Source organism: Chaetura pelagica, unplaced genomic scaffold (assembly GCF_000747805.2).
Source record: "Chaetura pelagica isolate M959 unplaced genomic scaffold, ChaPel_1.0 scaffold85, whole genome shotgun sequence".
Lineage (NCBI taxonomy): Eukaryota > Metazoa > Chordata > Aves > Apodiformes > Apodidae > Chaetura > Chaetura pelagica.
Window position 1 is genome coordinate 2,358,918 of NW_009953505.1, and position 20,837 is coordinate 2,379,754.

General features: G+C 37.6%; 1 protein-coding gene across 2 annotated transcripts in view; it reads left to right on the plus strand.

Moving 5' to 3' along the window:
- The window catches only part of GRIA4 (glutamate receptor, ionotropic, AMPA 4), a 217,047-nt gene that overhangs the window by 160,729 nt on the left and 35,481 nt on the right, over positions 1-20,837 (plus strand). For both annotated transcript variants that reach the window (XM_009999382.1, XM_009999381.1), the window contains exons 11-13: positions 6,436-6,806; positions 8,113-8,311; positions 13,751-13,998. In XM_009999382.1, the coding sequence (XP_009997684.1) occupies positions 6,436-6,806; positions 8,113-8,311; positions 13,751-13,998 (818 nt within the window). The remainder of the gene's footprint in view (positions 1-6,435; positions 6,807-8,112; positions 8,312-13,750; positions 13,999-20,837) is intronic.

The following is a 20,837-nucleotide window of genomic DNA, read 5'->3' on the forward strand; positions in this document are numbered from 1 at the left end:
AAACTTAGTTGGGAGGAATATCACTCATTTATTCATTCTCATGGAATGGTGCACAGATCTTTTAAAAAAGATAGGACTTTTGGTCTAGTTTGAGAAGTAGAGAATCTACCATCATACATTAAACACAGATAACATTGCAGAGAAATACACAATTAGGTAATTCAGAATTCAGGCAGACTTTTAAAATTATAATCAACAGTTAAATTTAAGAGCAAAGCTGTTAAGTTCAGCAACTAAGAACATTATGTTATATAGTGATCTAGAGGATTCTTGAGAATAGCGTAACAGTTAGCAATTCTGTGGACACATAAAGTTGTAGTATTTAATAAAAAATAGTTCCAACAAACCCAAATAAACACTTGCAATATCTGGTTTTACCAAAAGCAGCAAAACTCAGAGCTAAGCTTGCTGGTGACTACAGTTGCTAGTATCTGCACTGAGAACAGTTCAGAATTCTTAAGAGGAATTTGTTTCAATTATGGAATAAAAAACAAACAAACAACACAAAACAACTTACTCCTAAAGCTACTCAAGTGAGAATATTTCCACCAGTAAACTCATAACGTGCCTCAGCCTGCCCATAAAAACCTGCTCCATACCAGTTGTTCCATCCACAGTTGCAATTTTCACAATTCCAATGACAGTTAAAGCCACACATGGCAAAAGCCCAGTGGCTTTTCTAGCAGCTCCATTTCTGTTCCCTTCTGTCAGCTAAGTATAGCTGATAAATTTTGTCAGTTTTGTCCATTAGCATCAGTTCAGGGAACTCCTCAACATGAAACAGTCTGTGTGATGTAGGCGAGTGGAAAAGAATACCCCAGATTGTTGTTGATTTCCCCTCCACATGGGGATGGAAAGGTTATACCAGCCCTCCAAAACCTTCTATGTTCTTGAAGTTCTTGGAATGTCCAAACTTACTTGATTCTTTAAAGAATGAAAAAGCTGAATGATCACCACATATGTGTATCCACTTCAGTGGCTTGGAAGCAGCTCAACACTCAGGATTTTAAAAGTCAAGCTTATTTCGGACTTTTTTTATCAAATTGGAGGCAACTCCTTGTCTGGCTTTTGTCTCCATTGCCATCACGTGGATATCAATGGCTATGCACAGTTTTTACACCAGTAGGTTTTTAAAACATCTGAAAAATGTTATACATGGTGGGAAAATTCCCATGCCCAGATACAGAGTTTTAATAGCAGAGTGTCAGTGGCCTATCTTCTAGTGGAAAGTTATAGAGGAAAGTTGAAATTACACCTTAGTTTTCAGTTTAGGCTTTTTTTTCTCTTTTACTTTTTCTCTTGAAAAAAATCACCTCAGCCAACCCAAACTGCCCTAGAGCTATACTGAAGGCCAAGTTGCCATTAGGAAGCTTGCACAGAAGTTCATGCCAGTATGGGAATGTGACCCACGGCTCTGTTAACATACCTGAAAGCATCAAAACTCACAGGCGGAAGGAACCCGTTGCAAATCACCTGCATGAAGAGAATTTCCAAGAATACATGATCAACACTTCACTTTCTGTAATGGAAAAGAATGAGGTGCAGGCTCTCTAAGGTTTTAAGGCTGCAACATGATTGTGATTCTAGAATTGAACTCTGGGAATGACCACAGCAAAACTCTGGGAGCTGTTTATGTATTGAAAGAGCTAACAGAAGTCTGCTGTTACCCAGTCTATTTGCTGTACTGTTGGAAGGCTCCTTTAGGCTATATCTATCCCATTATATCAGTAGTACTAGGGAATGTCCCTGGGCACTGGAACTTCCTTGCCTAACTGTTAAATTGTAGCAATGGTCACCACTATATTTTTTATGCATAATTACTATCTAAAACTATTTTTGAGCCCAGCTGGACACTAGCACGGTGGAGAGACCATTCCTTAATAGCAGCTTGAATGTAGCCATCCTGATTAAGAGGTTAAATAACTTTCACAGAAGCAATACAGCCTGTTCTGTGCCAGCTGGCCTCAAGGCCGAGAGCTACTTTAAGGATGTTTAATGTACTTTACAGGTGTAGCTTTAAAGGAAATCGTTCTTCCTGTTAACTTAAAAGTTTGCTGCTTAAGATTTCCGTAGGGAAACCATGAAGAGCATCTTCACTGTAGTTTCCTTGAGTTCTTGCCAGATGATTACAGAACATCAGGTTCCCTGGCCTATTCCACAAAGAGAAGGCAGAAAAATCAGTCAGCCAAAGACTTTCCTGCAAATCTGTGCTATAAGAGGGTATTAATCTTCTCTGGTAGATCCCCAACTCATAAACACAAGTACTCTGAGTAGTTGGCTGTGCTTCAAGCAGGGCTTTTTGTATGCAGCCAGGTTTGGGACAGAATTTGCAATTGAATTAGCAAGTTAACGAGACAATCTATTTGGGAAACATTTTAAATCTTCTAATTCCCAACCACATTAAAGGATTAACACACAGTTTTGTGCCAGCCAGTGAGGTTGATCCTTTTCTATGCCACACAAAAGGCTCCCCTCCTTTCCTGCTCTTTACAGCATCCCCCAATGCCACTCATCCTATCCATGTTACTGAGAGTGGACAGGTGTGCCAATTTCATCCTATGTTGCCTTGAGACTCATGTGTCATGCTGGTAGCTGGACACCTTCAGATACTGCACAGAGCAGCTCAGTTGTCATCTAAACTCTCTAGTTGATTTTCCATCATATCCCAGGGTGTATGAAGTGCTGTGGTGTGCAGTTTTGTTTTGACTGTATAGAAGGTTGGAGAGTGAGGGCATGTTTGTTTTCCTGTTTTGTTTTTAGCACTTAATTAAAAACAACCAGGAAATCTTGGTCATCTTTCCCTGATCTATCTAAATGACTGCTGCAGTAGTCCATGTGAAGCTTTATAGCCGTTGATATCAACCTCACAGAAGAAATGCTAACTGGGAATGAGATACTATTAAGCACATGTAACAGGTGTTTCCAAATGCACTAACAGCTGCAATTAAACATTCAGTCTCCTGACACAGCATGCTGTTCTTTCATCACTTAACACAAAAGGTCACAACTCATTTCTGTTTAAAATCTGAGAAGCCATGAGCTTCTAAAGTTGAAATCACTTCCTGATATACTCAGGTTTTCCACTTTCATAAACCTTGTACCAAAGATAGATTTTATTCACAAGGTTATAAGAATATGTTCTGGAAAAGTAGAAGTCTTTTGCCATCAGACTTAATCTTGCCTTATTGTATAGTATCAAAAAGGTGCAGAATCCATCTCTACCTGGTAGTGGTGCAGCCTTAATTGAAATGATGTTACAGATGCAGTTGCTTCAAGTTCGAAGTATCATTAGCCTTTGTCAAAACAGATTTCACTGGCAACAAAATAATGAACTGGCTTACACCATTGTTGCAGTGTTAATTGCTTAAATCCATAATTATACGGTGTACATTTAGTGGGCAAAGCACAGATGCTAATTATATAGCTTTCAACAGCGAAGAGTTTATATAGGTCTTAATGTGGCACGCAATAGTCTTACAAAAATAATGAATAATGTTTTCAAACTGGGGAGGCTGCACTTTTTCCAATTATTTGGCATCTAATAGTGACCTGGCTGTGTACTGTCCCTTTACATTCATTGGCACAAAGCAGGTTTATCTACACTATGTATACCTGACATTAGATCACTATCAAAATGAAATGGGATAAGTTTCTGTTTCTCCTCTATGACTCCTTGAAGTAGTGTAGGCACCTAGTTCTGGTGTAGTCCTAGTTCTGCATGTACACAGTAAGCATTTAAATTTGGTAAGATAAATCTTATCCAGTGATTCATCTATGATATGCAGTGTGCTAATTAGGTCTTTAGAATCACCATAATTCGCACTAAAATGGTGCTGTCACTTTTCCACCTCACACCATAAAAAAACAAGCCTCAAGTATATTTGCATTATTCCCTGTAGCAATCTGCAGACACACACACATACACACACAAGTGTTAAATTTGAAGACCTGTGACGAAGTCTATCATTTACACTGTGTTAATTAAGATATTAGTATGTGACAAATAAAGAGAAGACTAGCAGTAATAGATCACAGTTTCCCTGAGTCTTTCAGTTAATTTATTTCAAGGACTCCATGTTAGACATTCACAGAAACTGAAATTTAGGAATATAAAAGATGTTGACAATAAGGAAGGAACCTCTCTTTTTAGAAAAAGGAGTTTATGAGTGAGATGAAATACAAAAATAGGCATCAATGCCAGTAGGCCAAACCATCCTACAATCCTTAGACTTCTGAAACCAAATTTACTTTACAATTTTCACCATATTTAAAGATATATCTTACACATTATTTTTCATCATGTAGTTACTATCTTCACAAAATATCTATTTCAGTCAGACTTATGTAATTACTAGACTTCAAGAAGCCAAATTTCTAAAAATTCTTTGCATTACAAAATTTACATTAAAATTCATAGAATTAGGAATATTATCATAGTGTTTACCCAAGATATTAGCACCAGAGTTAATTTCTGGTATGCTTGCAAAATCATTATTTTAATCGTGTTGCTTATATTAGAATATCTTTACATAAAATTATGAAGAGAAGTGTTTGCATCACAACTATTTCAGAATGACAGATATAATCTGATTATTAATACATAACTATTTTAATACAAATAAGCATTTTTGGGCCAATGCACTGGAATGAGTCAGTTCTTTTGAATTATTCAAAATTGTACAGCTACCAAAATAGGTTTAAATTTTAACTACATGCAACTAGTTTGAAATAAAATTCCATAAAATATGTATAGCTCTGTATAACTTAGTTTAGAAAATAACAAAACCATATTAATTTAAATGCATTTATCTGTTTCAAGATTGTGAGGTGACAAAAAAGCCTACATTTAAATTTCTTTTTTTGTTATCACGCAAGCTATTTATGTAACACTTGGCTTAAACTATTTAAGCGCATTTTTAATTTTTAGAATGTTTTTACCTCATTGAAATTTTATGGCATTTAAATATATCCTTGTATATTTTACAGAATATAACTGTCCTTAAGAACATCCTAAAGTGCAAACTTGCTTAAAATGCTTTGCTAAACTGTGGGCTATGTGCTACATCTGAAAATGATACCCCATGAGACAAATCTGGGGCTTCTAAGTATTTGGAAATAAAATGACAGTTTTCTTATGGACATTTATGAATAGTTCTCAGTTGTGCCTGTGAAGACAACTGGGCCTGGGGTGGGGTAAATACCAGCAGATTATCTCAAATATTGAGGCCTGAAGATTGACAATTCCACTGCAGAAGACAGATTGTGAGTCTACCTTATTAGCAGCCAACACCAAGGGTTCTCAAAATACACTGAGTTACCCTCTTTGGCCCATCAGCTGTATCAAAGTCCTCCCTGGTCTCAGAGCTTGGCTCTGCTCTGTCAATCTAGCTAGATACAGCACCACAATGAAGAGCAGGAGAAAAGTTTTAGTAGCTTCTGCAGCTGTTTCCCTCCCACCAGGGAATCTTCTGTCTCTGTTCCTCTTACAATTCCCATCTGAAGTACTGCTGTAATGACAGCTTGGGCATACAAGGCAAGGAGCAAGCCTTAATGAAATGTTGAGTCCCTAATGACCAAAACGTCCGCTTAGCACAGCTGCAGTACCTTCTAGTTCATGCAGACGTTGTTAGCAGCCATAATCACCATTGTCATCTAAAGCCATTCATTCAAGGATGGTATCTTCATTCTAGAAACATATTAGAGACACATATTCAAAATTATTTCTGTCTCCAGTGGGAATGGATTCAGCACAGTTTTTATCCTTTTGTTGCATGATCTTACATAGCTGTTTTCTGTAAACTTGCCTTTTTGCACTATTTAAAGTCTGATTCATTCCTATTGGGCTCTTTCCCCCAAGACAATTGTGTGCAGTTTTGTGGCATCAAGGCAATAGTCAATCAGCTTTGCTGCTTCATGCTGTGTGGAACTTCTTAGAGTCTAGGAGCTGGCTTCCCTCAAGAATGATTGTGTCTTATGAAAACATAATAAAACATTACAGTTTCTGTGATCTTATTAAAAATGTCTGTACATTCAGTGACAACAGGGTCATTCTCATTTTTCATTCTTCCTTGAGTTCCTTTACTTTAAATGTAAAGATCTGCCTATACTGCTGCCCACCTGTGTGAGTTTTAAGAGATTTCTTCTTAGAAAATTTAGTATTTCTATAATTCTTTAAAATAAAAACCTGGAATATGTATGTTTTGCTAAAAGCATGATAAAAAGCATTGAGTAAATGTAGACTGTGATTAAAAATAAAGCAAAAAACAAAACAAAAAACAAGGCACAAAACCACAAACAACCTGAAAAGAAGGTATAAAGAACATTTAAGCCACAGTGTCCTGATGTTAATGACATGCCTTTGGAATTAGCTGCTTAGCTGAGTGTATAAGCCAAATCCAATTAATCTATACATCTATATTTCTTTTTTCTTTATAGAAAGCAGAGATTGCTGTTGCGCCTCTGACCATCACTTTGGTACGAGAAGAGGTCATTGATTTTTCTAAGCCTTTTATGAGTTTGGGGATATCCATTATGATCAAAAAGCCCCAGAAATCTAAACCAGGAGTCTTTTCCTTCTTGGACCCTTTGGCGTATGAGATCTGGATGTGCATAGTCTTTGCCTACATTGGTGTCAGTGTGGTCCTGTTCCTAGTTAGCAGGTTTAGCCCCTATGAGTGGCACACAGAAGAACCAGAGGATGGGAAAGAAGGACCCAGTGACCAGCCTCCCAATGAATTTGGCATATTCAACAGCCTCTGGTTTTCCCTGGGTGCCTTTATGCAACAAGGATGTGATATTTCCCCAAGGTTTGTGTCAAATCTTTTTACATTTGCATTTTATCTTCAACACCAAAGCATAAAATATTCCTTCCTTCATTTTACTGGCAGTGTTTTGAAGTTCATTCTTTCAGAAGCCTTTTCATTTTTTTTTCTTTTTAATAGCTATGACAAGGGCAACAGAGAATCTGCTTTGAATTTCAGTCATTACTATTATTTTACATATGTCAATGTGCATAAACCACAAACAGCTCTTAGAAGCAGCAAGTATATACAGGGGCAATCTCACTGAGTTGACTTCAGAGGAGCTGTGTTGTTGCTAAATTAGTTCCATTGTATTACAATTGCGAAATGCAGACTATTGTGATGAGTATTTGCCCTGCATGAATGAGTGTCCCATTTCTGTTCCCTAACAAGTTTTACACCACTGCTTCCAGAAAATCATTACCTATGAAAGAGAGAATATTTGACTGCTCACTGTGTGGCTGAGCTACAGATATCTGGGCCCCGCAGATAGCAGTATGCGTGATCCCAGTCCTGAATTTCTCCACCTTTAAAGATGTTTTGAAACTTCAGTGTGCAGTAGCTACAGCTTCTTAATCAAACATTATGACCCAATGATCCAGACTTGAGTGTTGCTTCTTAGCCATTATCAGTGAGATTTTGAGAGTGATCAGCATTGGCCTAACTCTCCTATTATTGAAGGTAGCAATAAAACTGCAGCTGATCAAGACTGGATGTACATTACTCCTCAATAGCCTTCTCGTCAAATTACAGGCATTAAAATGGAATATATATATTTTTTATTTTACATAAATATCTCTGATGCCACAAAATGCTTGCTTCTTAAATGTGAAAGTTCAAGTGATTGCAGGAGCTTGTAGACTGATAAGTCTGGATGACAGGAACATTTAAATCCTAGAGCAAACATAATCCATGTGCAAAGCCTTTTGTGTCTTTTTTTTAGAGGCAACAGAGAAAGCTACTGATTTGCAGCTACCATGCTTTACTTCTGTCTCCAAAAAGAGATTAACTATCCAGTATTTTTGACAATTTTTTGGCTGTTAGGCATTTCCTGAAATAATAAAGCTGGGATTACTGTTCAAGAGAATTCAAACTTCTGTATATGTGTAATATGTATTAATACAGTGGACGATGTACTCTAGGCATTAAGATTCAAGAGAAAAAGTATTTATTATTATTTAAAATGCAAATTATCTCACTCCCATTGACTGTTATTTAATGATACATTTTCAGCAATAATGGTGCCTTCTCTCTTTCTCTGTATACCTGGATTAAGAGACAGGAAAATGTGCATTATCTTATTCATGTTTAGATCCCTCTCAGGTCGCATTGTTGGAGGTGTCTGGTGGTTCTTCACGCTCATCATTATTTCATCCTACACCGCTAACCTCGCTGCTTTCTTGACTGTTGAGCGAATGGTCTCACCCATAGAAAGCGCAGAAGACCTTGCCAAACAAACCGAAATTGCTTATGGGACACTGGACTCAGGGTCAACCAAAGAGTTCTTCAGAGTAAGTTGGCATGTCCATTAGAGCAGCTCTTCTTACTGACTGGTCTTTTAAGATGCTCGGAAGGGTGCAATAGTGTTAATTTGCAATTACATGTAATGTAGTTTGTAACTCTTGCAACACCTTAGCTACGTTTTTATCCCCACAACTCCCTTTTGTTGGAGTTTTCAGTTATTTTAATTTGTGGAAAGCTTAGTGATACTGTCACATTGGGCAAAAGAGGTGCCCTGAGGGATACTGAAGCCAGTGATAATTAAACCAGGATTGCATTATTGATTCATCTGAAGCTACAGTGCTGAAATGATGTGCAGCATTGAAAGCCTATGATGATAGCATGGAGTCTTGCAGATTTTGTTCCTACTTATGGATTTGGCTGTGTGCACTTTGTATAGGGTCTTGGGTGGTGGGCAGGAAATGCATTGGCTAATTTGTTGGCTTTCAGATTAATAATAAAGAGAAAATGTATCTTGGAGGGATGTAGTTGGAGCATTAGGAAATAACCTAAATAGTCATTCATATGTCTTTGCTGTCTGTATTGATTGCTTCATTTGCATTTGCTTTCCTGTGTTGGTGTGATTTGTATGCAATCCTCATTGTTTGCCAGCTAGAAAACAGGGACATCAGAACCAGTACATAATAGTCCTCTTCTGCTTTATTTCACATCTCTAGCAGATGAAAGATAAGCCTTGCTGACTGAATGTGTGTGAGTTTAGTGTTTGAACATGGCTCTGCATAAATGATGTGAGCCCGTTAATACTTCCTTGGAAATTACAGTTTAGGGGCCTTATTTATCGGAAAGGTGCAATTTAAGGCATAATTGAAAAAAAGGAAGATGGAGTGGTGTTTTTCTTTCTTCTTGTCTAATTGAAAGGGGACTGTTCTGTGTTAGGTACTCTTATGCACCTTGACTGTTTCCAGTTTGGCCAAACTGAACTCAGGGAATCACTAACTGTGAGGGATGGGATTTGTGAATTACAGACAGTGTCAATTCAAGGGCAGCTACTGCATGACTACAAGAGGTCTGTAGTGAAATAACCTTTTTATTGGGAGATATATCCGCACAGAAGAACTTGCAAATATTTTCTCTTAGCTGTAAAAAGGTGATGCATTATGAGATATAAATGGTACTTTTGAATAACAAAGCTGCCCAAGGAGTTTAGTCCAAGCTAGTGTTCTGGATTTCTTCAGTAGACACCGGAGAAAGAAAAAATACCTCTGTGCATCCTGTATGGGACAACTGTGTAAAGTTTGAAGTATATCACCCTTTAAAGTATCTTCCTCTTTACATCAACTCTAGAGGGATCCCACTGAAATGACTAGGGTACTTGGTACCTCATTTTCTAGTGGATACAGTTCAGTGACAGGTTTCTAACTACACCTGTCTTCTTCTGTAGCCAGGGTGTTGGTATACAGCTAAGTATGACCCTATAGATGGTCTCTGGGAGCTGTATATATTACCCAAGGTGACAGAAACACAGCTTGTGATCCCTAGAAGCCCTGATTTCACCCTACAAAAGCCCCTGATTTCTACCTGCAAAAATGATAGCATTAAGATACAAGAGGCTTGTCTGAGAATTTAAACATTTTTCTGCTGAGATGCCAGATTTCCTATTGTCTTTACTGTAGGACAGTACTCATTATTTCCATTTGTATGTACTTAACCCATAGATTCTTCTTTAGCTCAATTTGTGGAAAGTTGGGTATTTAATTCTGGGAATTCCAGTTTCAGATCATCAAAAGCTGAGGTGGTAACCACAATATATGTGTAGGAATAGTGCTTTCTACTTGAATGAATCAGTGATGATAGTTTAAAACATTATGCTGAGGACCAGGCAGGTTTATTTAACTTAGGATTTATTGACTTGTTTATTGTCAAGAGTATCCATTACTTGCAGTGTCTTTAGGTGATGATGCAAAAATTATCTCCCAAGGAATAGTAAAAAATGAAGGAATTGTGTTGTTTTCTTAAGAGTTTCAAAGTGCTTCTACAAGCAGGCATTTTGAAATAATGAGGCCAGGTCTTTTGACATACAAACAGTCTTGGTTACAAGAATTTCAATATTCTTCTAAATCAACTGTAAACACAGATACTTTTTTTGTTTGAATCAATATTCCATGCAAGATCTCTCCTTAAAGAGAAGATTCTCCATTTATAATCGCAGCCATTCTTTCTCTTTAACCTTACAGGGTTAAGAGAAAATAGAAACAAAATCAGTGTTCTCTTTGTTATTTTTCTCCTTTATTTGAAAACACAGAGGGAAAAAATAAAAGTACCTACAAATGCTAAATGTAGTTGTGTATACAAAAGATGAAGCTTTATTAAGATTTAGACTATGTTGATCGCTTTTTAAAAAATGTTGTAACTGAGGTCTTGTTATCAAATTATTTCTAAACTCTGCAGCACTATAGTAATTGGTAGTGCTGTTTCTAATTTTTTTTTGTTCTTAATAAAACAGGGAAAAAGATAAAATATCATTAAAAAACAATATTTGCACAAACACTGTATAATATATAAATTACAGGCTGAGAGAGCTGGGGCTGTTCATCCTGGAGAGGAGAGGCTCTGGGGGGGCCTTATAGCAACCTTGCAGTACCTGAAGGGGTCCAACAGGAAAGCTGGGGAGGGGCTTTTTACAAGGGCATGTAGCAATAGGACGAGGGACAGTGGCCTTAAACCATAGCAGAGTAGATTCATATTGAATATCAGGAAGAAGTTCTTTACTATGAGAGTGGTGAACCACTGGAACAGATTACCCCGAGAGGTGGGGGAGGCCCCATCCCTGGAAACATTCAACGTCAGGCTTGATGAGGCTCTGAACAACCTGATCTGGTTTAAAAAGTCTCTGTGCACTTAAGGGGGGCTGTACTAGAAGATGTTTAAAGCTCCCTTCCAACCCCACACATTCTGATTCTAACAGTAGAAGAAGACTTGTATCCCAAGTCTAACATTTTATGTGATTGGAAGCAAACATCATCAGTTTTGGGATTAGTGTCTTGTGTATCTTTTCTGTCAGTGATTACTGTCTGGCTGAAGATGTGCCCATGGGTCATTTTTTTCATCATTTGATGATTTCTAATCAAAATTTCAGAAACTCTGAACACCTATTCAGTCTGTTTTGATTCAAGATGGAAAGCAGAAAAGAAAGCCAGCATAAAGAAGAAGACTTTGATACCATTAGCTGTTTACTTGTTTCCTGTTTTAGACACAGTGAGAGTTGCATTTTCTGAGCAGCTTGTTCAAGAGGGAAAGGACTTGGTTTTAGCAGTCCTGCTCAGAAAAGCCCTGAATGAAAAGCATTCTAGCCTGGCTAAGTGCAGGGCATAGATGCAATGTTTCCTCTTATAATATTGAGTATCTGTTGGTTTACTCTTCGGTTTTCATTCTGGATTGATATGTAGAAATTTAATGTTAACAAATGAAATCTTGGGAGAAAAAAGAAGAATCTTCTTACAGAGAAGATGCCTTGTTAAACTTGCAATATTTTTTTGTCTCTTGATGAGCAAAGGAAACCAGATCCTAACCAAATATATTTCTTTTTCAGTTTTACGGGGCATTGTTTCCTCTTACTAATAGAGCTATTTTTTGTGTCACAAGTTTTTAATTTTGAAGAAAAGTGACCTATTACGTGTTTACATTATAAATAATCTGATGATATGGATGTTAAGATGTAAAAAATTATTGGAAGTAAAGACAGACAAAGGCAAGTAAATATTCTTGGGGCAAAAATGGAAGAGAGGAGTAATGAATGGAGTTATTGCTGTCTTGCATTTTTTTGTCTTTCTCTGAATTTAAATCCATAGCACTACATCAGTGTAAAGGAAAAAGAATACATGGTTGGCTTAGCTTATACTCTGCTCTTAGCCACTATTATGTAAATTAAAAGTGAAAAAATGAAAAGCTGTGACAACAGTGGAAGGAGAGGGTGAAAAGGCATGATGTAATTATGGATATGCACAGCTGTTGTTAATTTAAATTTTACTACATTTGACAGCAAGATAAAGTGATGCACACAGACAAGCTAAAAAACTAGGGAGAATCTAGTATGTTCTGTTATATGATATTTTTAGTGAACATTTATGGCTAAATGCCACTTACTTTCAAGTTAGACGAATCATTTAGTAATTGGTAAAAAGAAGTGCTTCAAGGAAAATATTCTTAACTATACAAAGGCTCAGTTGCAGGCATTTTAAAGCCATTGTCAGTTTAAATAATGCCTAGATTATACGATTTGATCTTTGTTTAAACATTCTAAGGTCCTTTCTTTTGGAGCTTTGCAATAATCATTATTTTCCTGGAGTGCCCAGGACAGTGTGGAAACGGGCTCATAGACCAAATTTTGCTTAGCTGAAAATTCCTGTTGACTTAAATAAGAGCTGACTTGAGCAGTGGGTTAAAAAGTCCTTTTTGCAGCATGCAAAAACAAGAACCATCTGTTATTAAATAAATACTCTTGTGTAGCATTCAGCTGACAAACTGCTGGTTTGCATGTCTGCATCCCCGTGGCTGGAGGAAGCAAAGGAGTTGTTGGATTAATTTAATGACCATGGAAGCTTCTCAGCCTGACAGCATTTCCTTCTTCCCTCCTTCCAATGAAAAATTTTATTTGTTTTTACTTTTTATTAAGTTTTACTTTTGCTTGCATCTTTACTTGTAGTTACACCATGTATTCCCAGACAGGAAATTTTCCAACTAATGCACGCTAAGCCATGGGTTCTTGCACATGCTTCAAGCAAGCACTTTTCTTACTCAGATACTTTCAGGATCAGAGTCTTTAAAGTAAATCCACTGATACTGCTTGTCTAAAAACATACCAAATACTTTAAAGACAAACGCTAAGTGCATTTTGTTTCCTTTAATAGCATAATTGGTCCAAATTGCTGTTTCTATTTTTTATTGTGAATCATGTCTTGAGATGTTGTGCAGCCTTTCTAAAAGTAAATTTAATGAATTCTGAACTCTGAATGTTGGTTGAAAGTAGAAATCTTAAGCGTTGTGGTTTTGATGGTGTAAGAAGTGCGTGTTAGAGCTGAGAAATACTTCCAGTTTCATATCAGTATTTATGAGGAGATTATTTTATTATTTCTCTTTCCCATATAGGTTTATTGTGGGTATCTGTTTCATATATAATTCTCTAAAACACATTACAGCTCTTTGACTGTGTGAACTGCCTTTATCTAAGAGTAAAGTCAGGTATTTCATTTGCAGTTATTTTATTGTGACTGCTGAAGGCTAACTGGGCCTAAAAATACCTTACAATATTGATACTGTTATTTCTTTTTTCTTTTAAAACAATCATGGAATTCAAAGAAAACCCTTATCCAAGGATGATTTTCTAACCCTGGCTGTTTGAGAAATTAAGTCTGATTGATTTTGATTTGAACAGTGCCATTCTGAAATGCTGCAATATTCTTTTGTTCTAACTTCTCTTTAATTTTCTCCAGAGATCAAAAATAGCAGTCTATGAAAAGATGTGGACCTACATGAAATCAGCTGAGCCATCAGTGTTCACTAGGACTACTGCAGAGGGAGTGGCTCGTGTCCGCAAATCCAAGGGCAAGTTTGCCTTCCTGCTGGAGTCCACCATGAATGAATACATTGAGCAACGCAAGCCCTGTGACACCATGAAAGTGGGAGGAAATCTGGATTCGAAAGGCTATGGCATAGCCACACCGAAGGGTTCTCCATTAAGGTGGGTGGAATAGTATAACAATATAAAATGTGTTGTTATAGTATTCCACCTTCCCTGATGTCCCTGATATAGCTCTTTTTGTTTTGTGTGTGAACATGGTATGTTATTTTTCTTTTCTTCCATTTCATTTTTTTTTGATCAACAAAGGTAACCATTTCTAATTGCAATATGGATTTAGCAGCTATAGTTGGCATATCTTTCAAGGCCATATAAAAACCAAACTGGTTGAACACTAGCTCCTTGAAGTCAGCCTCAATATCAGCTGTTCTATTTCATCAGCTTTTTTCACCATAATTCAACTGTTTTTAGCAGTATTATGGCTACATTATCTGCATCAGTATCTACATCAATATGACTACATTTTATATTTTGTTTACTGATCTTGGCTGCTAATTTCTGAATAAGAAGCTGCTTGTAACATCTTTTTACAGATGTCATCGCTTTGAGGCAATTTGTCTTCCATTAAAGCAACTTCATTAAAGTACATTTCATTAAGGCACCTTCTTATTTAGAAAAAAAGAAAAAAGAAAAAAGAAAGACAAGTTTTCGTCTCTAGCATTATGCATTTCAGTACTGCCTTCAAGCTCACCAGTATTTTCTTTATCATGGCCTCAGATGCATCAAGTCATTTGGGAGGTTTTGATTCACAGGCAGAATATAATTTGCTTTTCATTCAACTTCTCAGGGAAACAGAAGTGAAGATATTAGTTCTGTGTAAAATTGGCAGTATTTACCATTGAGTTTTCTTTAATGTTCAAGGCAAACAAAACTTGTCTTTTTTCTCTGGTAGACTTGCCAATTTTCTTGAAAGCCGAAGAGCAGCTAGCAGGTGGACGGAGTGTGGTCTGTGGAGTCTTAGAGCAATAGGACACATGCAATTTAGGGAGCAGCTGGCACCCCACTTCTCACAGTTCACCCATGTGCTCACAGTAGGGGATTATAGCAGGCTCTGATGAAATAGATTCATAAAGGAGATTAAATGAGTTGCAAGTGCAGATGGAGCCATAGCTCTGTGAAGGAGGTAACCAAGGAGATACCTGTCAACATTCGTGACTGCAGAGGAGACAGCATTACCACTATACAGATAACTGGACTCACTCTTTCCTCACCAATTTAACCTGAACATAATACCACAAACCTCAATAGCCTTAACTTCACTACATGGACAGGAATAGGAATATCATCAGAATTATTTTCATCTGCAGCAAAAGAAGATTTGTATGTGCAGATGAAGATCAGGCCAGTTATGAACTGTTGGTCCTTAATATTCAATACCTCTCAGATTTAAAACCTGCCACCTTCACTGCTGGAAAAAAGTAGTAAGAGAACATAAGGACATGAGAGAGGGAAAATGACAACAATAAAAATATTAATTACAAAGAAAAGCATGCCCAGAACTCATGGGGTTGTTAAAGGTAGAAGGCAGCAGATAATAGGAGAGGCTGATCCGTTATCTAGGTATATTTTCAAAGCACTTATTTTCTAGTTAATGTTTCTAATGTATTTCTGTCTCATTCTCTATGTTTCAGGCAACCTAGAAGTGGCAGGAAGCACTGCAGTATAGTGGAGATGCTTTCCAATAGTAAGGAAATGCCCATTTCTGACAGAGTTGTGCTTTACTGTGCCAAAGTGAGGGCAGACTTTTTATAATCACTTTAGCTGCCATCATATATACCCTAGCAGTGAGCTGTTTGCTCTAAGAATACTTCATGGTGCTCTTGGTCCCTCTCAGGTCTTTTTTCTGCAGAGTATCCAAGCCCAATAAAACACACTTGTTATAATCAGCACTAGTAGCCAGTGGAAGTTGGTTTGTGTCAAATTTTGGGCTTATTTCAGTTTTGTTCAGTTGACTAGGTAAAAATATCTGGGAGTAACAGGGACAAGACATAAAGCACTTAGAAGGAAGAGTACCTAGTAAGTTTAATAGAAAAAGAGAGGAAGCACAGTCATGATTGTAAGGATCTAGTATGAAATCCTGGTTCCATCCCAGCTAAAGACCAAGCTCCCATATGTTTCAGTGAGGCCACAGTTCTATCTCAAGGTCAGCAACTATCGTTACAGTGATGTGACCAAAAGCATTTAGTTTTTCACATCCTACCTTCAAACATGTTTCAAAAAAGGGGAAGAGGGGAAATCGTACCTAACCTGAAAATTGGACCAAATCTTCTTTCAAGCTGTCTCGACTGGCTGTTGATTTCCATTCCTTTCCCAAACCTTTCACATGTGCTAAGCTGCTTGTTCTCCTGCTGCACTCCATTCCCTCTCCAGCCCCAGTGACAAACCTCAGGCAACACATCAGTCTTGCTTATCTATTAAAAACATTAAGCAACTCACTTAATGTTCAAAACAAAGATAAAGAACAAGCAGTACCTCACATTCGTACCACCTCTTCCATGTATGACTCTAGACAGTAGTGCTTACTGAGGAGGGGATAAGCTTCCTACCCCTGTGCCTTTGAACAGAAAAGACTCAGCTGTAAATTTTAACTGCATGCTTCAGTATTTTCTGAATTATTTGAAATTTTAGAATATGCTGGCTTTGCTACTTTGTCTGCATCCCACATGGTAGTGTTTCTGTTACTGATCAGATGACTTATGTAACTGCTGCCCACTCAGATAATTGCAAATATTGAATATGCAGTTTCAAATCCATGAAGGGCATGCTAGCTAAGCTCATTACATAAATTAGTCAAAAGACACAATGGGAGTTGTAAATTCTATATTTTATTTAATAATCATCATTTCCTATTTGAGTTATGTGTAGACCACAAATTACTTGATGTAGTTCACAAATAATTGCAAGTTGCATATAAATGTTAAACATTCCCGCTCTATTCTTGGACTGTTCAGGAGTAGGGAAAAATAACATTAATTATTAATATAAAATTATTCACTAAACTCATTGAACACCTATTACAACAGACATATATTAGTCTTAATCCTCCTTCTACTCACAATTATAAACCAGGAGTTTTTTCACAGAAAATGTAGTAACAGGTGCATAAAGATTGAAGTGACTGTATGGAAAACCAGACCATACATTTTCACACATCTAACACTGACAGAAAGCAGGGTTAACTAAACCAGACTTCATCCTCTAGCACAGGACTAGTGATGGCTCCCTGCCATCACATCACCAGATTCATGTTCATTACAGAGCATGTACCCATCATTTCACTCATGCAGATGAAATCCACATCAGAGCGATCCAGGGACTGATCTCTCTGTTGCTCATGACCTTACACATGAGCAGGGTAGTGGATTTTAATTTAAAAGTCTTCCTTACTAGGTTCCATGCTACACTCCTGCAGTGTTCAACCAGTACCTATTGGCTAATTGGAATTATTTCTTCTCAGTGCTGGTACAGTATTAGGATTCGTGTATATCACTGGATGGAGGAGAATGGGAAACGCCTGATGTGTGTTCCTTTTATGCCCACTGGGCAATACCATGTTACACATCATGTGTGTCTCCTTCTTTCCCTCCTTTCCAGTGATATTAATTTCTGTATAATGTTGTAAAAAACTAACATATTTGAGAAGAAACATGGAACTGAGGGCAAAGGCTCTCATTACAACAAAGACTGAGTTTCTTTCATGGCACCACCCAGTTCTACTTACTGTTGCCTCCTCCTACCACGGTAGGTATCATTCCAAAACTACTGTGTAGTATTTGGTGTGAATTAATGAGGTTTTTTCTTCAAAGGTGGTGTTTTCAAAGGTGGTTAAGAGAGTGCTGCTTGTAAATGTGTTGTCATTAGAAGATGTTCTCATGGCCAGAATTCTGGCTATTGTGGATCACCCCTGGTCATGTGCCTTGCCACTTGCAGCAACCTGTGTTTCTAGAGGGTAGCACCTGGAGATCTCGTACTTTGCAAACCCTGTGCCTTGCATGCCTCTGCTTTTCTGTTTTAGATATGTAGGCATCATAAACAAGTTTGAATAGTGATGAACATGAAAGAGTTCTCCACTCTGAGTAAGGTAATGAGAAAGGAAGTAGGGGCAATATTGTCTTAAGGGTGCACTAGGAGCGTTTTCTACTATTTGTGTCTTGAAGCTGTTTGATGCAAAGGTGACTGACAGGTTGCACTAAAAAGTGAGGAGTTGTCAGTATTGTTCCTGTGACTGCTTTAGCTAAGGACATTTGGCTGTCTTGTCCTGCATGTATGCAACATTGACAAGTGAAACCTGCTCAGGTCATGAGTGTCTGGTGAGGCACTTGGGAGTCCAGCCAGATGAGAGTGGCAGGATTAGATTTAGCCAAATAATAAAAAAAATGTTGTGAATAGGTGTGTTGATGTGTTTTAGTGATTGGTGATGTTTGTTCACCAGCCTGATGAAAGCCAGAGCTATATTAAGTTCTTTCTGTTGCAGTTATGGTTAACATTTATAGATAGGAATCTGGAATTCTGTATCTCATTCTTTTTATGTAGTAAAGAAGTGACTCCAGTTGGACTTTAGGAGGAATTCTTTATGTTTTGGAGAGGAAGGCGAAAGAGTCCAAAAAGGTGATATCTGCTGGCTCTTTGACAGTGTGGCAGCTGGTGACATAAAATTACTCTTTACACCAACTAAGGTGCCCATTCCTTACCCATTCTTTACTGTGTTTGTGTTAACATGAGGTGGGAAATGTGGGAAGTGCATCAGTGAAGCAAGCGGTGCAGATGGAATTTTATGATCATTCTAGCAACTTGAACAATGTGCAAAGTACAACATGAGTGGACCCATTATTTTCCATCTCTTGAAGGGAGGAATGCCTGGGAGAGTGCCTGGGATGCTACAGGCATCCCAGTGGTGCCCTGTCAACATTATGTGGATTCCATATTTTTATATAATTGTGCAAAATCTGAAAGATATTTACCCTAGAAGTGTGCAGTCTGTGATGGAGAGAATTTTTTCTTGATGAAACCTGTGAGTTTCTGTGAATAAGGTAAAGGACAGTTATGAAGAGAGTCTTTGCGTGCATGGGCTTTATAAACTGCCATCTTTATCTCAGCCACTTCAGCTGATCCTTGCTTTTCTGAAGTAAGTCTCTAAAATTCCCATTCTTTCATTGCTTTGTTTCAGTCTGGTACTACAGCTGAGAATGTTACCTTTGGTTTTCAAGGATATATCCACTATGGTCCCTTAGTTAGAAATACAATGTTGAAGGAAAACTTATTTTGGGGATACATGCTCGTTCATGCAGATTACTGGCAGACCTCACATCGAATGGGATATTATATTTTTTGTTGCTGTTTTTGGTTTTGGTTTGGGTTTTTTGGACATATTTTTAATTGATCTGAAACAAGCTTGGGAAAATAAGGGTAAATCTGACAGTATTATTTCTTCCAATGGGATTGTTAAATTTTTTTGTCAAGTTCTGTCCTTGATGTTTTCAGAAACCAGAGTGTAAAAAGCTTATTGAGGAAAGAATTTCCATATTATCATTCACTGTCAAAGATGTTTATTTTAGACTTGATGTATTATTCTGATATATACTCCAGTTCTCTTTTTACCCTGATTTTGTAGGACAGTGAACTGAAAATTCATAGCAAGCTCTGTGGGAGAAGAATTAGAGTCATTGCACAGTAGTAACCTGTAAAGATAGACGAAAATGTTTCTACCAAACTTCTCGCATCCTCTGATTTCTTATGATTTCTATAAAATTGGATTTGTGCATACCAAAAAGAGGTATGATATTCACAGATTCTCTCCTGAGTAAGAGAAAAACTATGAAAAAAAAAATTTGATCTAACTGCCCAGATCACTTAAAAAGTCACAGATTATTCACTAAAGAGGACTTCTTTTACTAGTGTTTTTCAAAGCTTTTGTACTGTGGAAATCCATTGCTAAGGTTTAGCTCTGGGCTGACAAACAACTGACAGATGCTCTCTATCCACCCCTCTATTAACCCGTCTCACTTCCCAGAAAGGGAAAAGAAAGAGAATAAGAGAGAGACTTACAGGTTGGAGTATAAACTACACAGCTTTAGTGAAACAGTAATGATGAAAAGGAAAATAATGAGATATGTACAAATACATACAAATATATATGAAACCACTATTACGTTTCCCCCCAATAACGCTCACATCACCACCGAGGCCAGCCCTGGGGAAGTCCCAGACTAGGCTCCTGGAGTCAGTGGCAAATGGGAGTTGAATGCAGGAGTGCAGGGATTCTGGAATGCACAGTCCAGGATTAAAGGCAGACAAATGGATGGTGTCCTTCTAGGACTCTGTCCATGGATGAAGAGAGTTTGATTCTCATGATCCCTCAGCTTTATACTGAGTACGATGTGTATGGGATGGCCAGTTTAGGGTCACCTGTCTGGTCTCATCCTCCCCACAAGAAGGTCACAGGTGTGACCCCTTTTACTCTCATTTTTTTTCATTTAGCAAAACCGAGCAGTGACCTGGGTTTCTATAGGAATATAAGAATATAAGCAAGAGCTTTTCTGCATATCATTCTCCATTATTAATTATAAACCTTATGAGTCCTAAAAGGAGACACTGTCTGAAAAATATCTTGTTAGTTTCAGCAAATTCTGCTACTTAGAAGAAATTGAACTGAAAATGTAAAATTACTGAAGACTGGTTATCTCCTAGATCAACCAGGACATGCATAAATCTTCACAAGTTTCATACTGCAAGTTATGTTCTATTAACAAGTAAGCAGTTCCCTGAACCACTCTTTGGTGTACCCTGTGTTGTTCTTCTTTCAAAGCACTTAACAGATCTAGGTGTTTTTTAAGAGATAGCAAGGATGTAGCTATTCTGGCACGTGGTCTTTCTATGCATCTGTGTTGCATTGTTTACTCAATGGTGTGTTCCTGCTTCTAGAAAGGTACATAAATAGGCAA